This window comes from Hyla sarda, unplaced genomic scaffold (assembly GCF_029499605.1).
Source record: "Hyla sarda isolate aHylSar1 unplaced genomic scaffold, aHylSar1.hap1 scaffold_1966, whole genome shotgun sequence".
Taxonomy (NCBI): domain Eukaryota; kingdom Metazoa; phylum Chordata; class Amphibia; order Anura; family Hylidae; genus Hyla; species Hyla sarda.
In genome coordinates, this window is record NW_026608623.1 from 29685 (window position 1) to 55282 (window position 25598).

The following is a 25598-nucleotide window of genomic DNA, read 5'->3' on the forward strand; positions in this document are numbered from 1 at the left end:
TGATCTCCTTAATACTAAGGTGACACACTGTAACAAACCTCCTCCTTATGTAATCTTACTACTGGGGTGACACACTGTAACAAACCTCCCCATGTATTCTCCTTAGTACTGGGGTGACACAATGCAACAAACCCCATCCTCATGTTACGAACTTGCTACTGGGGTGGCACACTGCATCAAACCTCTTCCTCATGTAATCTCCTTACTATTGGGGTGAAAAACTGTAGCAAACCTCCTCCCCATGTATTATCCTTACTACTGTGGTGACACACTGTAACAAATCTCCTCCTCGTGTAATGTCCTTACTACGTGGTGACACACTGTAACAAACCCCTCCTCAAGTAATCTTCTTACTACTGGGATGACACACTGTAACAAACCCCCTCCTCATGTAATCTCCTTACTACTGGGGAAACAAAATGTAACAAACCTCCTCCTCAAGTAATCTCCTTACTACTGGGATGACACACTGTAACAAACCTCCTCCTCATGTAATCTCCTTACTACTGGGGAAACAAAATGTAACAAACCTCCTCCTCAAGTAATCTCCTTACTACTGGGATGACACACTGTAACAAACCCCCTCCTCATGTAATCTCCTTACTACTGGGGAAACAAAATGTAACAAACCTCCTCCTCAAGTAATCTCCTTACTACTGGGATGACACACTGTAACAAACCCCCTCCTCATGTAATCTCCTTACTACTGTGGTGACACACTGTAACAAACCTCCTCCTCATGAAATTTTCTTACTACTGGGGTGACACACTGTAACAAACCTCCTCATCATGTAATCTCTTTACTACTGGGGTGACACAATGTAACACACCTACTCCTTGTGTAATCCTTGTGACACCCTGTAACAAACTCATCTAATTTCCTTACTACTGGGTTGACACACTTTAACAAACCCCATCCTCAAGTTATTAATTTACTGCTGGGGTGACACGCTGTAACAAACCTCCTCCACATGTAATCTTCTTACTACTTGGGAGACACACTGTAAAAAATAAACCCTCCTCATGTAATCTTCTTACAACTGGGGTGACACACTGTAACAAACCTCCTCCTCATGAAATCTTCTTACTACTGAGATGACACACTGTAACAAACCCCCTCCTCATGTAATCTCCTTACTACTGGGGTGACACACTGTAACAAACCTTCTCCTCATGTAAACTCCTTACTACTGGGGTGACAAACTGTAACAAACATTCTCCTCATGTAATATCCATTCTAATATGGTGACACACTGTAACGAATCTCATCCTCATGTAATCTTCATACTACTTGGCTGACACACTGTAACAAACCTCCTCCACATGTTATTGACTTACTACTGGGGTGACACACTGTAACAAACCTCCTCATAATGTAATCTTCTTACTACTGGGGTGACACACTGTAACAAACCTTCTCCCCATGAAATATCCTTACTATTATGGTGACACACTGTAACAAACCTCCTCATCATGTAATCTCCTTACTACTGGGGTGACACAATGTAACACACCTACTCCTTGTGTAATCCTTGTGACACCCTGTAACAAACTCATCTAATCTCCTTACTACTGGGTTGACACACTTTAACATACCCCATCCTCAAGTTATTAATTTACTGCTGGGGTGACACGCTGTAACAAACCTCCTCCACATGTAATCTTCTTACTACTTGGGAGACACACTGTAAAAAATAAACCCTCCTCATGTAATCTTCTTACAACTGGGGTGACACACTGTAACAAACCTCCTCCTCATGAAATCTTCTTACTACTGGGGTGACACACTGTAACAAACCCCATCCTCATGTAATCTTCTTACAACTGGGGTGACACAATGTAAGAAACCTCCTCATCATGTAATCTACTCACTACTGGGGTGACACACTGTAACAAACCCCCTCCTCCTGTAATATTCTTACGACTGGGGTGACACACTGTAACAAACCCCATCATCATGTAATCTTCTTACTACTAGGGTGACACACTGTAACAAACCTCCTCCTAATGTAATATCTTGACTACTGGGGTGACACGCTGTAACAAACCCCCTCCTCATGTAATCTCCTTACTACTGAGATGACACACTGTAACAAACCCCCTCCTCATGTAATCTCCTTACTACTGGGGTGACACACTGTAACAAACCTTCTCCTCATGTAAACTCCTTACTACTGGGGTGACAAACTGTAACAAACCTTCTCCTCATGTAATATCCATTCTAATATGGTGGAGAACCTGTATGGGGAGAAAAAAAGAGAGACCAGAGAGGGCGCCTCGTGTGATACCGTTGGGTGGTTGAGGGAAAAGGAAGGGAAGTAGGTGCGGGGCTTGCAGGCCCCTTAGGTAGTAACTGCTCACCTTAGAGCAAGTATTAAACTTGCATATCAACCCAATGCACGGGTTACAAAATAGCCGGAGCCGCTGCTGAGCCTGAGGTTACAGGTGAGGTAAAAACCGTCTCCTGGAGAGAGTAGGTGATCATAAAAGAGCAAAAAAGACCTCGCAAATGGCGCTGTTGGTTCCGTGGAGATGTAGGAATAAACCAAAATCCAAGTTGGAATATTGTAAAAGCTTGTGGATTTTATTGCAAATGAATAAAACCAATAAAAGCAATAGCAATAAAAGAGTGATACAGGTTAAGATTACGCGTTTCGGGGGAGCCACCCCCTTCTTCAGATCAGTATGCAGACTATACAAACAGAGATTCTATAAATACTGGAAAAAAGGGCGCCAGGTACATTAGGGGGCGGAGTTATGCAAATTACATACATGTGAAACAATAGGAAAAATTAGGAAAAACCACAGAAACCAAATGTAATCAAAGAATGTACATCTTATATAGGTAACAGTGGGGACCAAATGTTATTAAGACAGGGAATTCAGTGTGTGGCTCAAAGATGAGGCTGCCGATGTCTGGCAGTATCAGGCCACACATCCGGACCTCAGATGAAAACATCCGGGGTCCAGATGTGAGCCAGAACAGCTCTGACAGCGGCCGTGATGTGTAATGCGAGGGCGCGCGTCAGGGGGGAGTTGCCACGGACGCGTTGCTAAGGTGCGTGCGTCACGTGGCTAGTGCGGCCAATCAGGAAGCAGTGATCCCGGAGAGCTGTCAGTGGTATGCTGACAGCTCCGTGCGCTGCATCTAACAGTGTGTAGCTCTGTGTAAGCTGGCGAGAACTGCAGGGGGATGGAAGAGGATATCCAGAAATGATTAAATTGATTTAAATAAGAATGAAGTGTGTTATTTAGGGGAGAGTGATGCATGATACAGGGGGATGGGGGGATACGGAGCATGAGAGGACTAAAAAAGAAAATAGGAGAATGTGATAACAAATATTGGGAAGATGGGCTAGTAGTCATACCTGGGTACTGTGGACATGGGGTGGAGGTACATTGCATGTACATAATGGGTGACAGCTACTGGAGTGGGGGTCCTAGTTCAGGTAGCCTAAATACATATATATATATATATATATATATATATATATATACATATATATATACATATATATATACACATGCACACATATACATTGGGGGGGGGGCACGAGATCCAGCCGAGGAGATGTAGAGTGGGTAAGGAATTATATGTGTATATACATGAGCATACGGGTAGTAATGCACATGTGTCACGAAAGACATGTGTCGGCATATGTTTGGCAGCCATATAGCAGGACAGCTGTACTTAATAGTTGTATAATAACACATATGAGTGACAATGCACATGCATCGCAAGAGATGCATGTGAGCATATGCATATGTGTGGAGCTGGACCAATGTACTACTGTGCATGTATGTGAGTGAAACCATACACATTTGAGTAGCAGTGTACATGTGAGAGTGTGTTCATGTGCATAAGGGTGATAATGCACATTTACCACAACATGCATGTGAATATGTAGAATGGAATGAAATGAATGGTATATTGGGGTTTGTGTAGAATTTTTGGTGGATGGGGTGATTAAAGTAAAATTAGTGGTAAATACAGGCGGATCAGGGTTGATTAATCTGATGGATGCGTTCAAGGGTTAAAGGTTACATTCAATCATTTCATTGAGACCCCCTGGTGAGATGGTGCCCAGGGTATGAATCCAAAAGTTCTCACGTCTTCTGAGGGTGTTGTATCGTTGGTTGACATCCTTATTGATGTGTTCTATGGGGGTAGCCTTAATATTGCTGAAATCACCCTGGTGGTGCTCAGTGAGGTGACGCGAAACACTGTGGAGTAGGAAGCCGCGTGTGGTGTTGCTGCGGTGCTTATTCAGGCGTTCCCTAAAGCACCTTATGGTCCTACCCACGTATTGCTGTTTGCAGGAGCACTGTAAGAGGTAAATGACATACCGGGAGCCACAGTTGAGGAATGATTTGATGTTAAAGGTTTCTTTGGTAACGGAGGAGGAAAATGATTGGCAGTTGTGTGCAATGTGTGAACAGCACTTGCATCGTGGAAGACCACACTTGAAGCTTCCTGTTAACGTGGGAAAAATGGAAGGGTTATTGCGCAGTATCGTGGTTTTGAGTTTACTGGGAGCGATGATATTCCGTAGTGTCCGGGCTCTACGGAAGGTAAGCGGAGGTTTGGATGGAAGATTGCTTCTTAGGTAGGGATCCTGCAGTAGGACTGGCCAGTGTTTGGTGAGGATTTTCCTGATAGCATAATGTTCTTGGCTGTATGTGGTGATAAAGTTGGAAGTACGTTCCGTGGTAGTATTTATTGGTTCAGGTTTGGGGAGTAAGCAGGAATTTTGACTGAGGGAGAGAGCCCTATTATAGGAGGACTGCACCAACGATCTGGGATAGCCCTTTGCCTTGAACCGGGCCTTTAGAATGTTACTTTGTGATATAAAGTCACTGTCTTTTGTGCAGTTCCTTCTGATCCTCTTAAACTGTCCATATGGTACATTAGTGAGCCATTTCTTAAAATGGCCACTATCAAAGCCAAGATAGCTGTTGCTATCTACTGGTTTGAAGAAGGTCTTGGTGTAAAGTGAATGACCATCGTGGGAAACCAGTACATCCAGGAATTCTGCATTATTGCTGTAAACGGATTGGGTGAAGTGGAGTGACCAGTCATTGGAATTTAGATGAGTGATGAAGTTGTTTAGACTAGATCTGTCTCCTTTCCAGATAATAAAAATATCGTCTATGTAGCGCCTATAAAAGATGCAATTAGAGAAAAGATGATGAGGGTACACAAAGATTTCCTCGAAGAGTCCCACGAACAGATTCGCGAAACTGGGTGCTACTTTGGACCCCATAGCGGTCCCGGTGTGCTGTATGTATAGCTGACCCAAAAACTCAAAGTAGTTGTGCGTCAGGATGAAGTGGAGTCCTTGTAGAATGAAGTCCACTTGGGCCGAGGGCATGGATGGGTCTTTGGAGATGAAATGGGAGACTGCCTTAATTCCTGCTTCATGTTTGATAACGGTGTATAATGAAGTGATGTCCAGGGTAACAAGCAGATATTCCGGTTTCCATTCAATTTCCAGGATTGATTTAATGAAGTCTGTGGTGTCTTTCAGATGAGATTTGAGGGTGGTAACATGGCTCTGCAGGAGTAAGTCTATATAGTGAGAAAGGTTCGATGAAATGGAATTAATGCCAGAGATGATTGGTCGACCAGGTGGGTTAGTGATGTTTTTATGAATTTTTGGGAGGTAATAGAACAGCGGAAGAGCAGGTTCTGTGATGAGAATATAATCCCTTTCGGATTTTGTTAATACTCCTCGCGATAGGCCTGAATTGACCAGAGTGGTGAGTTCCTCCTGGAAGGCCTTGGTCGGATTGTGTGATATGGGAGAATAGTAGGCAGTATCGGATAGTAGTCTGGTGGCCTCGACAATGTAGTCATCTCTGTCAAGGAGTACTATTCCTCCGCCTTTATCGGCTGGACGAATGGTGATGTGTTGGTTATCTGACAGGGATTTAATGGCGGATCTTTCTGCTGCTGTCAGATTGTATTTGGAGTTACGGTTGTACTGTGTAGACTTCTTAGTGAGGTTGTCAAAGTCCGATTGTACCAGGGAAGAGAATGCATCTATGAAGCTCCCTTTTGCATGGAGAGGATAAAAGTTAGATTTAGGACGCAAGCCCGTGGTGATGGAAGGTGGTACAAGAACGGGAGGTTCAGAGACGCCTATATTAGTGGTGGGGGAGACCCCACTCGAGTCTTTGAGGCTAAAAAACCTTTTAATTGTGAGTTTTCGTATGAAAGAATTAAGATCAAGAAAGAGGTCAAAGTTATTGGATTTGGACGTGGGGCAAAAAGATAATCCTTTAGCCAGAACGCTCTGTTCAACATCATTGGGTGTGTATTTGGAGAGGTTGAAGATTTTTACTGTGTTGAGTTCTTTGGTTTTACCTTGAAGTATTCTTTTATTAGTTTCCTTTCTTTCCTTGGTACTGGACCCTCCTCTGCATCCCCTCTTTCTTGGTTTTTTCTTTTTGTGCCCAGGGGTGGTGCTAGATGAACCTGCTCCAAGGGGGGAAAATCTATCTGGTTCACAAGTAACGGAGGGGTTTTGATTAGGGTAGGAAGCCCTAAAAAAATCGTGGTGTTGTTGGTGATGGAGGAGTCCAAGGTTGGTGAGTTCTGTCTAATTGGTATCTTCGATTCCATGTGGAGTGCTGACAGGGGTAAAAAACTGATGTACAGAAAGGCGTCTATATGGGGTAAGTGGGGTGGTAGCTACAGTAAGGGAATCTTCAAATAAATTATCCGAGTCTGTACGGAATCTACCAGAGGGAAGGGTGGGTGGTGGGTCAGATATGTGCTCCAAGAGGTCAAGTAGGTCTTGTGTTGGAATATCCTGCGTGGAAACAGGATGAGAAGAGATGGCTGTTGGTAAAGGCTGAAGGGATATTGACGTCTTTGAGACTCTGCTATCAGCATTGTTGTTGCCTGGTGACTTGGGTGAAGAAATGATCGAGACTGAGGGGGCAGGGGGGATGGGCCGTGTGCAATTGACCGGTGTTATGGTGGTAGTGTAATGCGTATTCAGTCTGGTTGGGGGGATAGTGCTGATGGTGGTAGCAGAATGGGCAATCCGTTTTGAGAGACGATTGCGTGGAGTGTGGATTTGTGTGGTGGTAGAAGGCTGCGGTTTGGACTTATTTTTATGGTGATTGGAAGCATTGAATGTTCTTGGATGTTGATAATGTCTATTGTTATTGGGACAGGGTTGGTGTACCCTATTGGGAGGATGCCTATGAGTGGCGTCCTTGTGGGGTTGATCAGGAACCATGGGTTGTGTAGACCCAGCATTCTGGGGGTGCGATGTGTGAGGGTCTTGGCGAAGGTTCTTAGATTGTGTTGGGTTTTTTACCCAGTATTTGATATTTTCATTCTGGTAATCGGTGCGATCCCTGGAAAGTTTATGGATCTTTTTGGAAATGACATCCCTCTCCAACTTGTGCACCTTATTGTTGAGAGAGGTGTGCCATTCCCTGTATTCAGGAAAGTGATTGTATTTGTTGAGAGAGTTAATGCATGTGTCTATTCTTTCTGAAATGTCATTAACCAGGGAGTTACGTTTACCCCATAATAATTTCAGTAATGTGTTAGAACAAATTTTTTGTGCATTTTCCCAGTCATTACAGAAAGCATTATCATTGGTGAAGGAGGGTAGGGGGTGCAATCTGAGTCCTCTTGGAATAATGTCCTCCTTAAGGTACATATCCAGAAAAGCACCATCCAATTGGTGTTGTGTCTCTTCAAAAGAAAGTCTTTCTAGTTCAAAGAAGAGGGACTTCATGTCCTCGAAGTCAGTAGCTGAGACAGTACCTTTGTTAGAGGAATCCTGAAGGTCTCTAGTAGGTTCTGTATTGTCCGTGGTGACGAGAGTCTTGAAGAGGTGGGCTCTTCTGTGAAGCCTTGATGTCTTGAAATCCATTGATGATGATGATAAAACACGGTCGCCTAGGTCGCCTAGGGACTCTTCGAGGAAATCTTTGTGTACCCTCATCATCTTTTCTCTAATTGCATCTTTTATAGGCGCTACATAGACGATATTTTTATTATCTGGAAAGGAGACAGATCTAGTCTAAACAACTTCATCACTCATCTAAATTCCAATGACTGGTCACTCCACTTCACCCAATCCGTTTACAGCAATAATGCAGAATTCCTGGATGTACTGGTTTCCCACGATGGTCATTCACTTTACACCAAGACCTTCTTCAAACCAGTAGATAGCAACAGCTATCTTGGCTTTGATAGTGGCCATTTTAAGAAATGGCTCACTAATGTACCATATGGACAGTTTAAGAGGATCAGAAGGAACTGCACAAAAGACAGTGACTTTATATCACAAAGTAACATTCTAAAGGCCCGGTTCAAGGCAAAGGGCTATCCCAGATCGTTGGTGCAGTCCTCCTATAATAGGGCTCTCTCCCTCAGTCAAAATTCCTGCTTACTCCCCAAACCTGAACCAATAAATACTACCACGGAACGTACTTCCAACTTTATCACCACATACAGCCAAGAACATTATGCTATCAGGAAAATCCTCACCAAACACTGGCCAGTCCTACTGCAGGATCCCTACCTAAGAAGCAATCTTCCATCCAAACCTCCGCTTACCTTCCGTAGAGCCCGGACACTACGGAATATCATCGCTCCCAGTAAACTCAAAACCACGATACTGCGCAATAACCCTTCCATTTTTCCCACGTTAACAGGAAGCTTCAAGTGTGGTCTTCCACGATGCAAGTGCTGTTCACACATTGCACACAACTGCCAATCATTTTCCTCCTCCGTTACCAAAGAAACCTTTAACATCAAATCATTCCTCAACTGTGGCTCCCGGTATGTCATTTACCTCTTACAGTGCTCCTGCAAACAGCAATACGTGGGTAGGACCATAAGGTGCTTTAGGGAACGCCTGAATAAGCACCGCAGCAACACCACACGCGGCTTCCTACTCCACAGTGTTTCGCGTCACCTCACTGAGCACCACCAGGGTGATTTCAGCAATATTAAGGCTACCCCCATAGAACACATCAATAAGGATGTCAACCAACGATACAACACCCTCAGAAGACGTGAGAACTTTTGGATTCATACCCTGGGCACCATCTCACCAGGGGGTTTCAATGAAATGATTGAATGTAACCTTTAACCCTTGAACGCATCCATCAGATTAATCAACCCTGATCCGCCTGTATTTACCACTAATTTTACTTTAATCACCCCATCCACCAAAAATTCTACACAAACCCCAATATACCATTCATTTCATTCCATTCTACATATTCACATGCATGTTGTGGTAAATGTGCATTATCACCCTTATGCACATGAACACACTCTCACATGTACACTGCTACTCAAATGTGTATGGTTTCACTCACATACATGCACAGTAGTACATTGGTCCAGCTCCACACATATGCATATGCTCACATGCATCTCTTGCGATGCATGTGCATTGTCACTCATATGTGTTATTATACAACTATTAAGTACAGCTGTCCTGCTATATGGCTGCCAAACATATGCCGACACATGTCTTTCGTGACACATGTGCATTACTACCCGTATGCTCATGTATATACACATATAATTCCTTACCCACTCTACATCTCCTCGGCTGGATCTCGTGCCCCCCCCCCCAATGTATATGTGTGCATGTGTATATATATATGTATATATATATGTATATATATATATATATATATATGTATTTAGGCTACCTGAACTAGGACCCCCACTCCAGTAGCTGTCACCCATTATGTACATGCAATGTACCTCCACCCCATGTCCACAGTACCCAGGTATGACTACTAGCCCATCTTCCCAATATTTGTTATCACATTCTCCTATTTTCTTTTTTAGTCCTCTCATGCTCCGTATCCCCCCATCCCCCTGTATCATGCATCACTCTCCCCTAAATAACACACTTCATTCTTATTTAAATCAATTTAATCATTTCTGGATATCCTCTTCCATCCCCCTGCAGTTCTCGCCAGCTTACACAGAGCTACACACTGTTAGATGCAGCGCACGGAGCTGTCAGCATACCACTGACAGCTCTCCGGGATCACTGCTTCCTGATTGGCCGCACTAGCCACGTGACGCACGCACCTTAGCAACGCGTCCGTGGCAACTCCCCCCTGACGCGCGCCCTCGCATTACACATCACGGCCGCTGTCAGAGCTGTTCTGGCTCACATCTGGACCCCGGATGTTTTCATCTGAGGTCCGGATGTGTGGCCTGATACTGCCAGACATCGGCAGCCTCATCTTTGAGCCACACACTGAATTCCCTGTCTTAATAACATTTGGTCCCCACTGTTACCTATATAAGATGTACATTCTTTGATTACATTCGGTTTCTGTGGTTTTTCCTAATTTTTCCTATTGTTTCACATGTATGTAATTTGCATAACTCCGCCCCCTAATGTACCTGGCGCCCTTTTTTCCAGTATTTATAGAATCTCTGTTTGTATAGTCTGCATACTGATCTGAAGAAGGGGGTGGCTCCCCCGAAACGCGTAATCTTAACCTGTATCACTCTTTTATTGCTATTGCTTTTATTGGTTTTATTCATTTGCAATAAAATCCACAAGCTTTTACAATATTCCAACTTGGATTTTGGTTTATTCCTACATCTCCACGGAACCAGCAGCGCCATTTGCGAGGTCTTTTTTGCTCTTTTATGATCACCTATTCTAATATGGTGACACACTGTAACAAATCTCATCCTCATGTAATCTTCATACTACTTGGCTGACACACTGTAACAAACCTCCTCCACATGTTATTGACTTACTACTGGGGTGACACACTGTAACAAACCTCCTCATAATGTAATCTTCTTACTACTGGGGGGACACACTGTAACAAACCTTCTCCCCATGAAATATCCTTACTATTATGGTGACACACTGTAACAAACCTCCTCATCATGTAATCTCCTTACTACTGGGGTGACACAATGTAACACACCTACTCCTTGTGTAATCCTTGTGACACCCTGTAACAAACTCATCTAATCTCCTTACTACTGGGTTGACACACTTTAACAAACCCCATCCTCAAGTTATTAATTTACTGCTGGGGTGACACGCTGTAACAAACCTCCTCCACATGTAATCTTCTTACTACTTGGGAGACACACTGTAAAAAATAAACCCTCCTCATGTAATCTTCTTACTACTGGGGTGACACACTGTAACAAACCTCCTCCTCATGAAATCTTCTTACTACTGGGGTGACACACTGTAACAAACCCCATCCTCATGTAATATTCTTACGACTGGGGTGACACACTGTAACAAACCCCATCATCATGTAATCTTCTTACTACTAGGGTGACACACTGTAACAAACCTCCTCCTACTGTAATCTCTTGACTACTGGGGTGACACGCTGTAACAAACCCCCTCCTCATGTGATCTCCTTACTACTGAGATGACACACTGTAACAAACCCCCTCCTCATGTAATCTCCTTACTACTGGGGTGACACACTGTAACAAACCTTCTCCTCATGTAAACTCCTTACTACTGGGGTGACAAACTGTAACAAACCTTCTTCTCTTGTAATATCCTTTCTAATATGGTGACACACTGTAACAAATCTCATCCTCATGTAATAGACATGTGCATTTCGTTTCGGAACGAATCGCTAAAATAACAAAAAGTGTGATTTTCGTTATTTTCGGATGATGCCGAAAAACGAACATGAAATATCGAATGTTTCCGAAAACACCCCATTAACGAATGCTAATCTGACGATATTCGTAAGGTGCCAAACATAAAATATCGGGTCTTTACGAAAACGCCGTATTAACGAATGCCAATCTGACGATATTCGTTAAGATCCGAATGCCGATTAACATATGCATTCGATAACTACGAATGTTGACTCTTGTTAACAAACAATGCAGTCTGTAAATAACGTACGCATTCGTTACTCACGAATGCATTCGCTACTCACGAATGCATTCGTTATGTACAAATGCATTAGTTATGTACGAATGCATTCGTTAATTACGAATGCATTCGTTTTTTTTTTTATTATTATAAATTTAATACGTACAAAGTCCATTAATGCTTACATCATTATCACAAAGCAAACAAACAAAACTCCTCCCCCTCCCTTTTCCCTCCCTCCCCTTAAGAAAGCCTGCCCGAAATCCATTGACTTCCTTCCTTTCCCTACTCCTCTCTTACTCTTTACTCCTTTTCACTATCTACTTTCTCCTTTCTCCCAGGGTAGCCATTTATTCTCGATTTTTTTTATTTCTTTCACTGTCCTTGAACCACAACAACTCATAAGTTCTAACCTTATTTATACCTCCTAACCATTCTTCCCTTGATGGAACCGCTGGGGCCAACCATTTCCTAAGAATCAAATTCTTTGCCACTCCTAATACTCCAAGTATAAGATCAGTATGCTTCGTTCCCATTGTTCCTAGTCCATAAATTGCAACCTTAGGTTCAAAGAGCAATATCACGCCTATTCTAGCTTTAATAGTTTCAAACACTACACTCCAAAATTTTAGCAACTTCGTGCAATTCCATACCATATGTAACCAATTACTTCCCTCAAACCCACACTTGGGGCATTGTGCATTTTCCCTAACATTAATTTTATACAAAAATTGCGGTGAGTACTGTGCCCGATATACTAACATCAAAAAAGACACCCTATTATTTGCATTGATCGTTGTTCTTCAAATATTCTTTAACACCAATTTCCACTCTTCTTCTGAAATTCCACCTATATCCAGTGCCTGTCCTAACCGTTTGACTACGTCATCCCAACCCTTCTGACCTAACATTTTATATAAAGTACTCATTATTTTCCTTCCCCCCCCCCCCCCTGTGCACTTTAAATATATTCTGTAATGTGATAACACCCTACCTTTAATTTCCCTTTCGGTTCTTCCTGTCCCAAGGCGTCTTTTAACTGTACATAACCAAAGTAATTAGTATTTTTTAGATTAAAGCGTTCACTCAAACATTCCCAATCTATTATTTCCCCATTTGTGCAAACCTGCTCTAACAACCTAATTCCTTTATCTTCCCAATTCACATATTCTGCAATTTTCTTTATTTCTGGGAAGTTCTCATTTTCCCATAAGGGGGTACACCACACACACTACTCATTATCCCTGTTGCTGACTTCATACTATCCCATACTTGTAGCAATAAATCTTTAGCTACGTTCTCCTCTTCTACACCCTTCTTCAAACTCCCACTCTCCAACCACTCCCATATGGACCCAGATTTCTTACACCCCCTTTTCAAATAATCCAACAGTGTTTGTTGCTCTTGAATAACCAATGTTAGTTGGGATGCTATGAAATATTGCTGAAAATTAGGGAGACCCAGCCCTCCTTCCTCTAAGGGATGGTACAAATATTGACTCTTGATCCTGACTCTTTTTTCACCCCATATAAGATTGTTTAATATACTTTCCAATTTTTTAAACCAAATATTTTTTATCCATATGGGAGAAGCTCTCAAATAATGTGTTATCATGGGGAGTAATACCATTCTCAGCAGTCCTATTCTATCTGCCATTCCCAATCTCATTTTCCTCCATGTATTTACCTTTCCCCTTACCTTCCCCAACAGAGGTCCAAATTTAATCTCTCAAAATCCAAGACAGCGCTAGAGATCTTAACACCCAGATATTCCAAACTATCATTAAGTCTTAGTACTTTTACAGGGCCAATAGGGACCTCAATTTCTTCATCCAAAGGCATGAGACCGGACTTCTGCCAATTAATTTTCATTCCTGAGAAATATCCAAATTTTTCCACTAACCTAATCACTTCCTGTACTTTCTCTACCAGATTCCTAACAAACAAAAGCACATCATTGGCATATAATAACATTCTTTCTCTATCCCCTTGTACCCCAAACCCTTGAAAGACTTCTGTGTTCCTAACTATAGCTGCTAGTGGCTCTATAAAGAGTGCAAATAATAAAGGTGATAACGGACATGCCTGTCTTGAACCTCTTTTTTTTTTAAACGTATTCGTAAATTTCCCATTAATACTAATTTTTGCTATAGGAGCTGAATAAACCATTTTTATAGCTTTTAAGAATAAAGTGCCCAAACTAAATCTTTCCACCACCCCAAAGAGGAAACCCCACTCCACCCTGTCGAACGCTTTGTTGGCGTCCAACGACAGGATGGAGCGGGGATCCCCTCCACGTGTTTGAATGTTAAGGAATGTCCTGTGTATATTGGAAAACATATTCCTACCTACCATAAAACCCCTTTGTTCTTGCCCTATCATCTCACCCAAAACCTTTTTTAATCTTCCTGCCCATAATTTTGCAAAAATTTTGTAATCCGTATTCAATAGTGATATAGGACGGTAATTCTCCATCTTTTCCCTGTTGCCCCCCTTCTTGGGGATCAATATTATCACTGCTTCAGACATTGAAGGGGTCATAGCCCCTCTTTCCAAGGATTCATTAATAATCTCCATCAAGCAGGGCAACAGAGACCCATGAAATCTTTTATAAAAATCAAATGAGAACCCATCAGACCCTGGGGCGGAATTCCCCGCACATGTTCTCAATACTTCTTGGACTTCCCCCAGGCTAATCCCCTCATTCATTTTCCTCTTCCCCTCCTCATTTAAACTTGGCAGAACTAAATTTTGTAAGAATGTTTTAATCTCCGATTCTGATTTTACCCCTTCAGATTCATATAATGTTTGATAATACTCCATCGCTATCTTCCTTATCTCCTCTTGATCTGTTACTATTAATCCCTGCTTATTTTCTAAATTAGTAATTTCCGTATTTTCCCTTTGATTTTTTATTATACCAGAGAGCCACTTATTGGATTTCCCCCCTTCCGCATAGCGTTTTTGTCCCCAGAAAAAAATACTATGTTGTGCCTTCTCAAGCATTAACTCTTTATATTCTTTTTGCGCTTGTTCCAGTTTTCCCCAGTTCTCATCTCTTGCATCAGTTGCATAAACTTCCTCCAATTTTTTAATCTGATCTACCAAGTTATCTTCTTTCTTCCTTACTTTCCTCCTAAACTGGGTTATATTTCGGGACAAAATCCCTCTCAAATATGCTTTCATAGCATCCCAAACCATAAATATATCGGCCGAACCTTTGTTTGTAGCCCAAAACCATTTAATCTCCTCCTCTATACCCTTTGTCACGTCTTCCACCTCAAACCAATGCGGATTAATATTTCTATTCATATTCTGGGGGGGGACCCGATCTTCACCACCGAAACTACAGACCACCATGGAGTGATCAGACAAGCCCTTGGGCTCATAAACAATTTTTCTAATACCCCTTGCTCCACTATCATTGGCCAGAATCAAATCGATACGTGATGCAGTTTTATGGCTCAAATTAAAACAGGAAAAATTTTCTCGCAAAGGATTCAGGTTTCTCCATACATCTCTCCATCCTACTTCTTTACAAAAATCTGCCAGGACATTCCTCCCCTCCCTCATTACTCCTCCTCTCCGGTCCCTTTTGTTATCTATTACTGAGTTAAAATCCCCCATAATATATAAATCTTTGTAATTTTTATCACTTAAAAAATTCACCAGATTAACCAATACCTCTGTTTTGAAAGGGGGAGGAATATAAACAAAAGCAAGAATAACTTGTACCATATTCCACTCTACGTGGAGAAAAACAAATCTCCCTCTATCATCACAGCGAGCATTTTTAACCTGCATATTCATTTTACCGTGAATCAACACCGAGACTCCCGATGAGTAGTTTGTTCCAAACGAGTGGAATTCCTGAACAGACCATTTCTTTTTCATTAGATGGACAGATATTCTTTTGTTAAATGTGTTTCTAACAAACATACCACTGCAGGTAGATAATTTTTTAACCCTATCCATAATAGCTACTCTTTTCTTCCTCTCCTTAATACCTTTAATATTCCATACTAACATTTTACCTCCTTGGCTACCCTGGGTCCCCATACTCTTTTACTCCGTCATCTCTACTTCTAACCGATTTCCAGGCTGTAAAATTCCTCCACATAAGGTAATCAGCTTATATAACCAGTCCTCGGACTACCGATCATGTTCACATATACTCTTAACAACATTATCCATATAGAGGAGGGGTAGCTGGAGGATTATAAGGGGTATAGAGGTATAGGGAGGGGGGGAAGTCACTTTATAGTTCCAAAACTGTGATAGCTCCGACACACCTCTGCCCCCCCTCCACCACTTTCAGTACAGTAGCTCATCCAGATTTCTTGATCTCACATGCTTATCCTATCATCTGTAACCAGGGTGAGGAAGTATACCCCACCAGACTCTCATAGACTGCCATTGCCAGCCTGCATTTCAGAAAAGCTTTCCTACAACGGACTTCAGTTAAAAGGAATAGATTCAAGCTCACCACGCTGATCCTGGCCTCTGTTACCCGAGCTGATTGCAGGGCTCCCGGAGCGGCCGGCGTGTTCCGTCGCACGCCGAGCCCGCTCACGTGGTCCCCCCAGCTGCTTTGCACCACTCGTGCTTGCGCTCCGTCTCCTTCCTCTTCTTCCTGCCGGATCTCTTTTCTGCTGACTGTGCGCCTCTCAGCCCGTTCACCTCCACCACTACTGTCCACTGTAGCGAGGCCGCCACACCCCCTTCCACACCGGACACCTCCATCTCCATACCACAGCGGGGAGCAGATACGTCCGTCAGGTGGTTTCCTTTTTTCTCTCTTTCCTCTTTTTCTTTCTTTTTTCGCCCTAATCAGGGACGTTCGTCCCAGGGTCAGCATCATGCCTCCTGGGGGGGGGGGGAGAGGAGGGAGAGAGCCCTGGAGCGGGCGGAGCTGACGAGATCACATCCTCTCGTCACGTGACCCTTGTCCCAGAATAAACAAGGACTTGATTAGTTAATTACGGAATGCATTCGTTATTAGTTGACGAAATCGAAACTAAGGAATAATTTTCTCTATTTATTTGATTGGTCACTTTACAGAGTTTGTTATCACATGACATTAGTCAGCCAATCGGGGTGTCCTTCTACATCCTGTGTTTTTCACAGACATTGAGGAACTTTTCTTTATTCCTGTGAAAGTTTTACTGGTGTTAACAGTGACTCACAGTGCTTGTAGAGATGGACAGCTCCCCTGAGGAAGACTTCCCCAGTGACACAGAGACAGCTAGAGGACAAGATGTTACCAAGAAGCCAAAGGTAACAGCTGCCATTTTTTACAAGAGGACATCAGCAAGGCCTGCTGCCAAGTCATCCAGTGGCCAAACTTCTAGGCAACCAATCAGAGACATCTGCCATTTGGAGACGGAGACTCTAGCAGAAAATGAGACAGCCATTACTGATGCTGAGGTGGCCCTAAATGTCCATCAAGAAGGCTCTGACACAGAAATAGACAACATCATGCATGTCAGTCCAGCCCTTGCAGATATGAACATTGGCATTGTAGAAGAGGAGGTACCATGGTCCAGTATTGCACCAGATAAACCTTTTTCGCCACTACTATTCGTACATGACATTGATGATGACTATCAAGAATCTCAATCACCACCATCCTCCTCTGGCTCCATAGTTGTGGATACACCCTCCCATGCAAAGACTGCCACTGTCACCAGTACAAGGACTTTAGCTACTGCTTCCAAGAGCACTCCCCTTCCAGAAAAACCTTCCCCATCAGCAAAACCCAGTGTCAGTGGTAACCGCAAATCTAAGGTATGGGAGCATTTTATAACAGTTGGGGATGGTCGCTTGGCCAAATGTAAGCTATGTGGCAAGGAAGTAAGTTGTGGCAAAGTCTTGGGGCATCTCACCAATGCAGGAATGGATAACCATCTGAGGACACACCACAAGGCAGTGTTGATGATAGAAGAAAGTGGTTTGGCAGCTCCACCAAGTAAAAGAAAGGGAAGTAGTAGTGCTAGTTCCAGTGCTACTATGAGTTCAGCCTCAGATAACCTGGAAAAGGGGCAAGGGGCTGAAGCTGTTGTTCATCCCAGTAAAGGAAACCAGTCCACCATAGAACAGTTTACTGGTTTTCATCCCAGGGGGATTTCCCGCCAACAGTCCCGCAAGATTACCCGCCTTATAGGTGAGCATTTAACATGGTGGAAGGGGAACCTTTTAAACGCCTTCTAAAGGCACTTGCACCCCAATATATTGTACCATCACGTACCACATTCAGCAGAAGTATAGTACCTGCTTTGTATAAATCGTGTGTGGATCTGCTAAAAGAGGAGCTGGGAAAAGCTGCTGGACAGTCTGTACATCTAACCACTGACCTGTGGAGTGCTCCCAGTGGCCAGCATGCTTTCCTATCATTGACCGCACACTGGTGGCAGCCCATTGTCACTGAACTTGCCCAAACCAAATCAGGCCCAAGAAGCACAGGGGCTGGTGTTGAGAATACAAATCAGGGCCACCGCTCATTCCTCCTCCATGCAGAGGTATTGGATGAGCAGCACAGCTCACAAAACATAACCAGAGCACTTTAAAAAATGGTGGAAGAATGGCTTGGGGAACACGGAGATACACATCCGAAGATGGGTTTCGTGGTGACTGACGGTGCAGCCAACATGATAAAGGCATTGCGTGATGGCAACTTTGTATGTGTGCGATGCTCTGCACATGTCCTCCATCTTGTGGTGAAGGCCGGTTTGGAAGACACCTCAGAGAGCAACACAAAGCTCACAGGAGTTCTGGATTCATGTAGAAAAATTGCAGGGCATTTTCACCGGAGTGTTAAAGACAGCCACTTACTCAGACGGGAGCAGAGTAAGGCAGGTGTTCCTCAACACAGACTGAAATAGGATGTTAGCACCCGGTGGAATTCCACACTAGAAATGCTGGAAAGAATCCTAGAGCAGCAGAAACCCATGAAAATTATATTGGCATCACCAGAGCATTTGGCAGGGAGGAGTGGACCTTAGTTGCTCAGGTGGTGGCTGTACTTAGCCCCTTTCGTGCGGTCACGGAAAACTTAAGCCAGGAGAAGGCAAGTTTGGCGCAAGTCATCCCTCTCTTTACTCATCTGTTAACCAAAATGGATGCCTTCCTGAATAACAGAGAGAAGTGGACTGGAGGCTATATAGTTGGTGATGTTGCCACACTGGTAAGGAGACTCCAGGTCCTACTACAGTGTAGGATTAAAGAGCTGACAGACACTTGCCCTGATCTAATGCTAGCCACCATGTGTGACCCCCGGATTAAGGGCAAAATGGCTCTCCAAGCAAATGCCCTAACAAGCTGGAGGGACAAATTAATCATCAAGGTGTGTGACAGACAGAGACTATTAGATGTGGGACAAGAGAGGCATGATGAGTAGTGATGAGCGGCATAGGCCATATTCGAATTCGCGAATATTCGCGAATATATGGACGAATATTCGTCATATATTCGCGAATATTCGCATATTCGTAATATCCTCGTTTTATTTTCGCATACGCGAAACTTCGCGTATGCGAAAATTACCATATGCGAAAATTACCATATACCAAATTTGCATAAGCGAAAATTCACATATGCGAAAATTCGCACACCAGTTTCACACAGTAGTATTAGAGCCTTCTTTACACCACACAAGATGGAAGCAGAGAGGGGTGATCACTGTGATGTGTACTGTGAAAAAAAAAACAAAAAAAAAAAAAAACGAATATTCGTAATTACGAATATATAGTGCTATATTCGCGAATATTCGCGAATTTGCGAATATGCGATATTCGCGAATAAAATTCGCATTGCGAATATTCGCGAGCAACACTAATGATGAGGAGGAAGAAGCAGAGGAAGATGAGCCTGCAGAAATCTCAGCAACCATCAGCAACACTGCTACAACCTCCTCAAGAGCTGCAGACTTTTGGGCAGATACATTGCAAAGCCTGTTTGGACAAACCTGACAACCCTCTCGGATACCAAGAGACAAGGTGACAGACATGGTCAAAATTTATGTGTCTGAACCAAATATATTTCCCACTGCCGATGCCATGAAATATTGGGACGAAAAGAGGGCTATTTGGCCTGCTCTAAGCATGGTGGCCCAGGAGCTCCTATCCTGCCCCCCAACCTCTGTGCAAAGTGAGCAGGTATTTTCTGTCACCGGGAACATTCTATGCCCACAGCGTTCTCAACTGTCCCCTCAGCTCATGGAGCAGATGACTTTTTTAAAAGTCAATTTGCCAAAGTTAGGGTACCCAGCCCTAAACTTTGAAACAAGTTAAAAAGTTGAAGTTACTTCTTCAGTTAAAGTTGAGCACTGCAGTTACCGTTGAGTTCAAGTTTCGTTAACAAGTTGGAATGTTTTCCCGTTACTACCAGTTGTTTAAAAGTGAAGCAAGTGACAAGCTTAACAGTCCCTTCAAACAGGTGAGTGGTCTGTCAATCATCCCCTTCCCTCCTAATATCCCATTATTAATTTTAGTTTAATTTATACCTTTCCATCTTTCTTTCAGGATTTAGGAATCCTATTGCTGGACCTTGAAGTGGGTGAAAAAATGAAGTTTCTTTCAGCAAATCACTGGTGAGTAACTTAAAATTCCATCAATTTTTTTTTATAACAGTTGTGCTTTACAGTGCCTCTGCCACTAGAGGGACCCCTAGTAAATGAATGGAGCAAATATTCCAGAGGCATGATGGTCTATTCACACGTACATTATTTTTTGCAGATATTGAAATCTGCAGCATAATATGCAGTGCATCAAATCTGCGCAGAATAATGTACGTGCCAATAGAAAATATAAGTCAGTGTATTATTTTTTTATTTATTTCTCTCCAGTCTGTCCACAGGGCTCTCTCTGCTGACACCTCTGTACATGTCAACCAGGAACTGTCCAGATTAGAATAACATTTTCATAGCAAAGTTCCTGCTGCTCTAGACAGTTCCTAATACAGACAAAGGTGTCAGCAGAGAGCACTGTGGACAAGGGGGCAGATTTATCAAAACCTGCCAAGAGGAAAAGTTGCCCATAGCAACCAGTCAGATCAGTTCTTTCATTTAGCACAGGCCTTGTTAAAAAATTAAAGAAGCGAGCTGATTGGTTGCTATGGGCAACTTCTCCTCTGGACAGGTTTTGATAAATCTCCCCCAAGATGTGGACAACACAAAAAAAAAAAAAAAAAAGTGGAAATAAAAATAATGTAATGTTAGTAATAATTTAGACACCACACAGGATAAAGAAAAAAATGTTTGTTTTTTCTTGAATGGCCAAGGCCTTCAATGCTGCTGTAGTAATAATAACATATCTTAAACAGAACAACAACTGAAACATATCAACAAGGCGAAATAATTTAGTCCCGTATATTTCAGTTTTTTTTGGGGGTATTGCTGCTGCTGCTTATGGGGCATAACGTCCACCCTCAAATCATGCATCGCCTGCATCTGTTGTTGGCTATGGTGGGACAACATGGCCTGAAATTCTCCCATTTGTTTGGCCAACAGGGCTTGGAACTCTTGTTTTTGTGATCGGTGGAGTTCAACCATGGTGCGATTCATCCGGCGCAATTCGCGCGACATGTTCCTGTTCTCCTTGGCCAGCCTTTGGATTTCTTTAGCAAGCTGCAGGCAAGTATTCCTTGGGACAGAGCCAGGAGCTAGGGTTGGGGAGAGTGGTTGGTGTTGTTCACCTGGGGACACCTCCTCCTCCTCATCTATCTCAGCCGGTGCTGAGGACAGGACAGGTGATTGGGGCAAGTTTTGATGGCGGACCATCCTCCCTGCAGATGGACCTGGTTGATCTGAAAAAAAAAAAAAATAATAATAATAATAATTAATTAGTAATGTTTTGACTGAAACAGTAAGAAAGTTTACATTACAGTGTGTCTCATTACTTTGATTAGCTGCCATCATACATTGTTAAAGCTTAAATAAATAAATAAACTACAATATGGTGAAAAAATGATGAGTTTATTTCATCATAGGTAAAGAAGAAGATACTGAAATATTATATTGTTAACCTCTGAGGAAATAAACTCATCACTATTTCAGCATTTTGGAGTGTTGTGGGTCTGGAGATGCTGCATTCTCTTGATTGTTCGATATCTATTTATGTATGCATGTGTGTACACACACACACAAATATATATATATGTGTGTGTGTATAAACTGTATATGTATGTATCTATAGATATATATACATATATATATATATATATATATATATATGAATATTTTATTTATATCTATCTACCTGGCCTACAGGTGCATGCTACTAGGCTAGATATACAGCAACAGAAGAATGCAGCAGAACACTGCCAGCACAAGGATATAGGTGAAACATGAATATGCAGTTAAAACATGGAGAGCTATACAGCTATGGTGTAATAGATGCAAATGTGAAACTATGAAATAGTGAGGCACTTAGCTCGCAAATTTGTCACCGCCGGCGGTAAAATAGCTTGGACTGTCCCACCGCGATAAGGTGGCCTCCTTGGGACGGACCCTACACTGTGAATATGCCTCTGTGTGAACAGTTCAGTAAGCATGGCAGGGTCTGGAACATCCAAGACACCTTATATACACACCTGATAGAGGTGGGTGGGGTGCAAGGCCAACATGGAGGTAGCCACTCCCCCGTATGTGCAATACAGACAAAGAATAAGTCAGCCAGCACTTTAGTTGATACCAAACTATTATATCGACCTTGCCTACAGGTGCACGCTACTAGGCTAGATATACAGCAACAGAAGAATGCAGCAGCACACTGCCAGCACAAGGATATAGGTGAAACATGAATATGCAGTTAAAACATGGAGAGCTATACAGCTATGGTGTAGGCCAGGTCCATATAATAGTTTGGTATCAACTAAAGTGCTGGCTGACTTATTCTTTGTCTGTGTGTATATATATATATATATATATATATATATATATATATATATATATATACATATACACATATATATACCGTATTCATCGGCGTATAACACGCACTTTTTAGGCTAACATTTTTAGCCTAAAGTCTGTGTGCGTGTTATACGCCGATACACCCCCAGGAAAGGCAGGGGGAGAGAGGCCGTCGCTGCCCGCTTCTCTCCCCCTGCCTTTCCTGGGGTCTAGAGCGCTGCTGTCGGCCCTTTTCACCCCCTGGTTATCGGCGCCGCTGCCCGTTCTGTCCCCCTGACTATCGGTGCCGGCGCCGATAGCCAGGGAGAGAGAAGCAGCGCCGACAGCCAGGGGGAGAGAAGGGGCAGCGGTACCCATTGCCGGTGCCGCTGCCCCGTTGCCTCCCCCCATCCCCGGTGGCATAATTACCTGAGTCGGGTCCGCGCTGCTCCAGGCCTCCGTCGTGCGTCCCCGGCGTCGTTGCTATGCGCTGAACGGCGCGGCGCATGACGTCAGAGCGCCGCGCCGTGCATAGCAATGACGCTGGGGACGCACGACGGAGGCCTGGAGCAGCGCGGACCCGACTCAGGTATTTATGCCACCGGGGATGGGGGGAGGCAACGGGGCAGCGGCGCCGGCAATGGGTGCCGCTGCCCCTTCTCTCCCCCTGGCTGTCGGCGCCGCTTCTCTCTCCCTGGCTATCGGCGCCGGCACCGATAGTCAGGGGGACAGAACGGGCAGCGGCGCCGATAACCAGGGGGTGAAAAGGGCCGACAGCAGCGCTCTAGACCCCAGGAAAGGCAGGGGGAGAGAAGCGGGCAGCGACGGCCTCTCTCCCCCTGCCTTTCCTGGGGGTATATCGGGGAATACACGCGCACACACGCACCGTCATTTTACCATGGATATTTGGGTAAAAAACGTTTTTTACCCAAATATCCTTGGTAAAATGAGGGTGCGTGTTATAGGCCGGTGCGTGGTATACCCCAATAAATACGATATATATATATATATATATATATATATATATATACACATATATGTATATATATATATATATATATATAGAAAACGAACGGCAACCGCACTCCCATATGTTGCAAAAAAAGTGGTCTTTATTCACACAAACGTGAAAATGGCGACGTTTCGGCTAGCTTACGTAGCCATATATATATGTGGGTGTGTGTATGTTTGGGATTAGTATGATTGTTTTATATTTTTTGAACAAGTAATTATTAATAATAATAATTTATTTTTATTTTTTTACTCACTGCCAGCACTCTCGGATTCAGGCGACATATGAGGACCACCAAGGCCTGTCTCACTCCGACCCTCTGGCAGGAGATGGTTCCGGAACTCCTGCTCCCACTTCCTGAATTCCTTGTTTTTTTTTTATTTTACGCAGGACGGTTGCTTTACAGTCATAATACCTGCATGAGATAAAGTTTATTAAAGAGTTTATCATACATTTAAAATCAATAAAAAGTTTTGTTGACAAATGTTACAACTGTTTGATTTTACTTATATGCACAATTGCATATAAGCAACAGATATAGCCAGTGTTACCAAAATGTCTGGTATGTTAACCCCTTAAGGACTAGGGGTTTTTCCATTTTTGCATTTTCGTTTTTTGCTCCTTGCCTTTAAAAAATCACAACTCTTTCAATTTTGCACCTAAAAATCCATATGATGGCTTATTTTTTGTGCCACCAATTCTACTGTGTAATGACGTCAGTCATTTTGCCCAAAAATCAACGGTGAAACGGGGAAAAAAATCATTGTGAGACAAAAATGAAAAAAAAAACGCCATTTTGTAACTTTTGGGGGCTTTCGTTTCTACGTAGTAAATTTTTCGGTAAAAATGACACCTGATATTTATTCTGTAGGTCCATATGGTTAAAAGATACCCTACTTATATAGGTTTGATTTTGTCGTACTTCTGGAAAAAATCCTAACTTCATACAGGAAAATTAATACATTTAAAATTGTCATATTCTGACCCCTATAACTTTTTTATTTTTCCGTGTATGGGGCGATATGAGGGCTCTTTTATTGCGCCGTGATCTGAAGTTTTTAACGGTACCATTTTTGCATTGATAGGACTTATTGGACTTTGGAATTTTTTTGCACGCACACCTTTGACCGTGGGTTTAATTAACAATATATTTTTATAATTTGGACATTTCCGCACGCGGCGATACCATATATGTTTATTTATATTTACACTGTGGTTTTTTTTATGGGAAAAGGGGGGTGATTCAAACTTTTAATAGGGAAGGGGTTAAATGATATTAATTCACTTTTTTTTCACTTTTTTTTGTAGTGTTATAGCTCCCATAGAGACCTATAACACTGTACACACTGATCTCTTATACTGATCATTGTTATCCCATAGGGACCTATAACACTGTACACACTGATCTCTTATACTGATCATTGTTATCCCATAGGGACCTATAACACTGCACACACTGATCATTGTTATCCCATAGGGACCTATAACACTGCACACACTGATCTTTATCATTGATCACTGGTTTCTCATAAGAAACCAGTGATCGATGATTCTGCCGCTTGACTGCTCATGCCTGGATCTCAGGCATTGAGCAGTCATTCGGTGATCGGACAGAGAGGAGGCAGGTAGGGACCCTCCTGCTGTCCTGTAAGCTGTTTGGGATGCCGCGATTTCGCCGCGGCTATCCCGAACAGCCCACTGAGCTAACCGGCATGGTTTCAGTTTCACTTTAGACGCGGCATTCAACTTTGATCAACCTTAATAGCGTGCGGCACAGCGATCAATGTCGCGCGCTATTAGCCACGGGTCCCGGCCGT

General features: G+C 43.0%; 1 protein-coding gene across 1 annotated transcript in view; it reads left to right on the forward strand.

The window, feature by feature from the left end:
- Positions 1-19798, forward strand: part of LOC130316826 (uncharacterized) — a 32332-nt gene extending 12534 nt beyond the window's left edge. The window contains exon 2 of the mRNA XM_056552819.1: positions 16943-19798. Coding sequence (XP_056408794.1) covers positions 17081-18091 — 1011 coding nt within the window. The 5' untranslated portion in view covers positions 16943-17080 and the 3' untranslated portion in view covers positions 18092-19798. The remainder of the gene's footprint in view (positions 1-16942) is intronic.
- The last annotated feature ends 5800 nt before the right edge of the window (positions 19799-25598 follow it).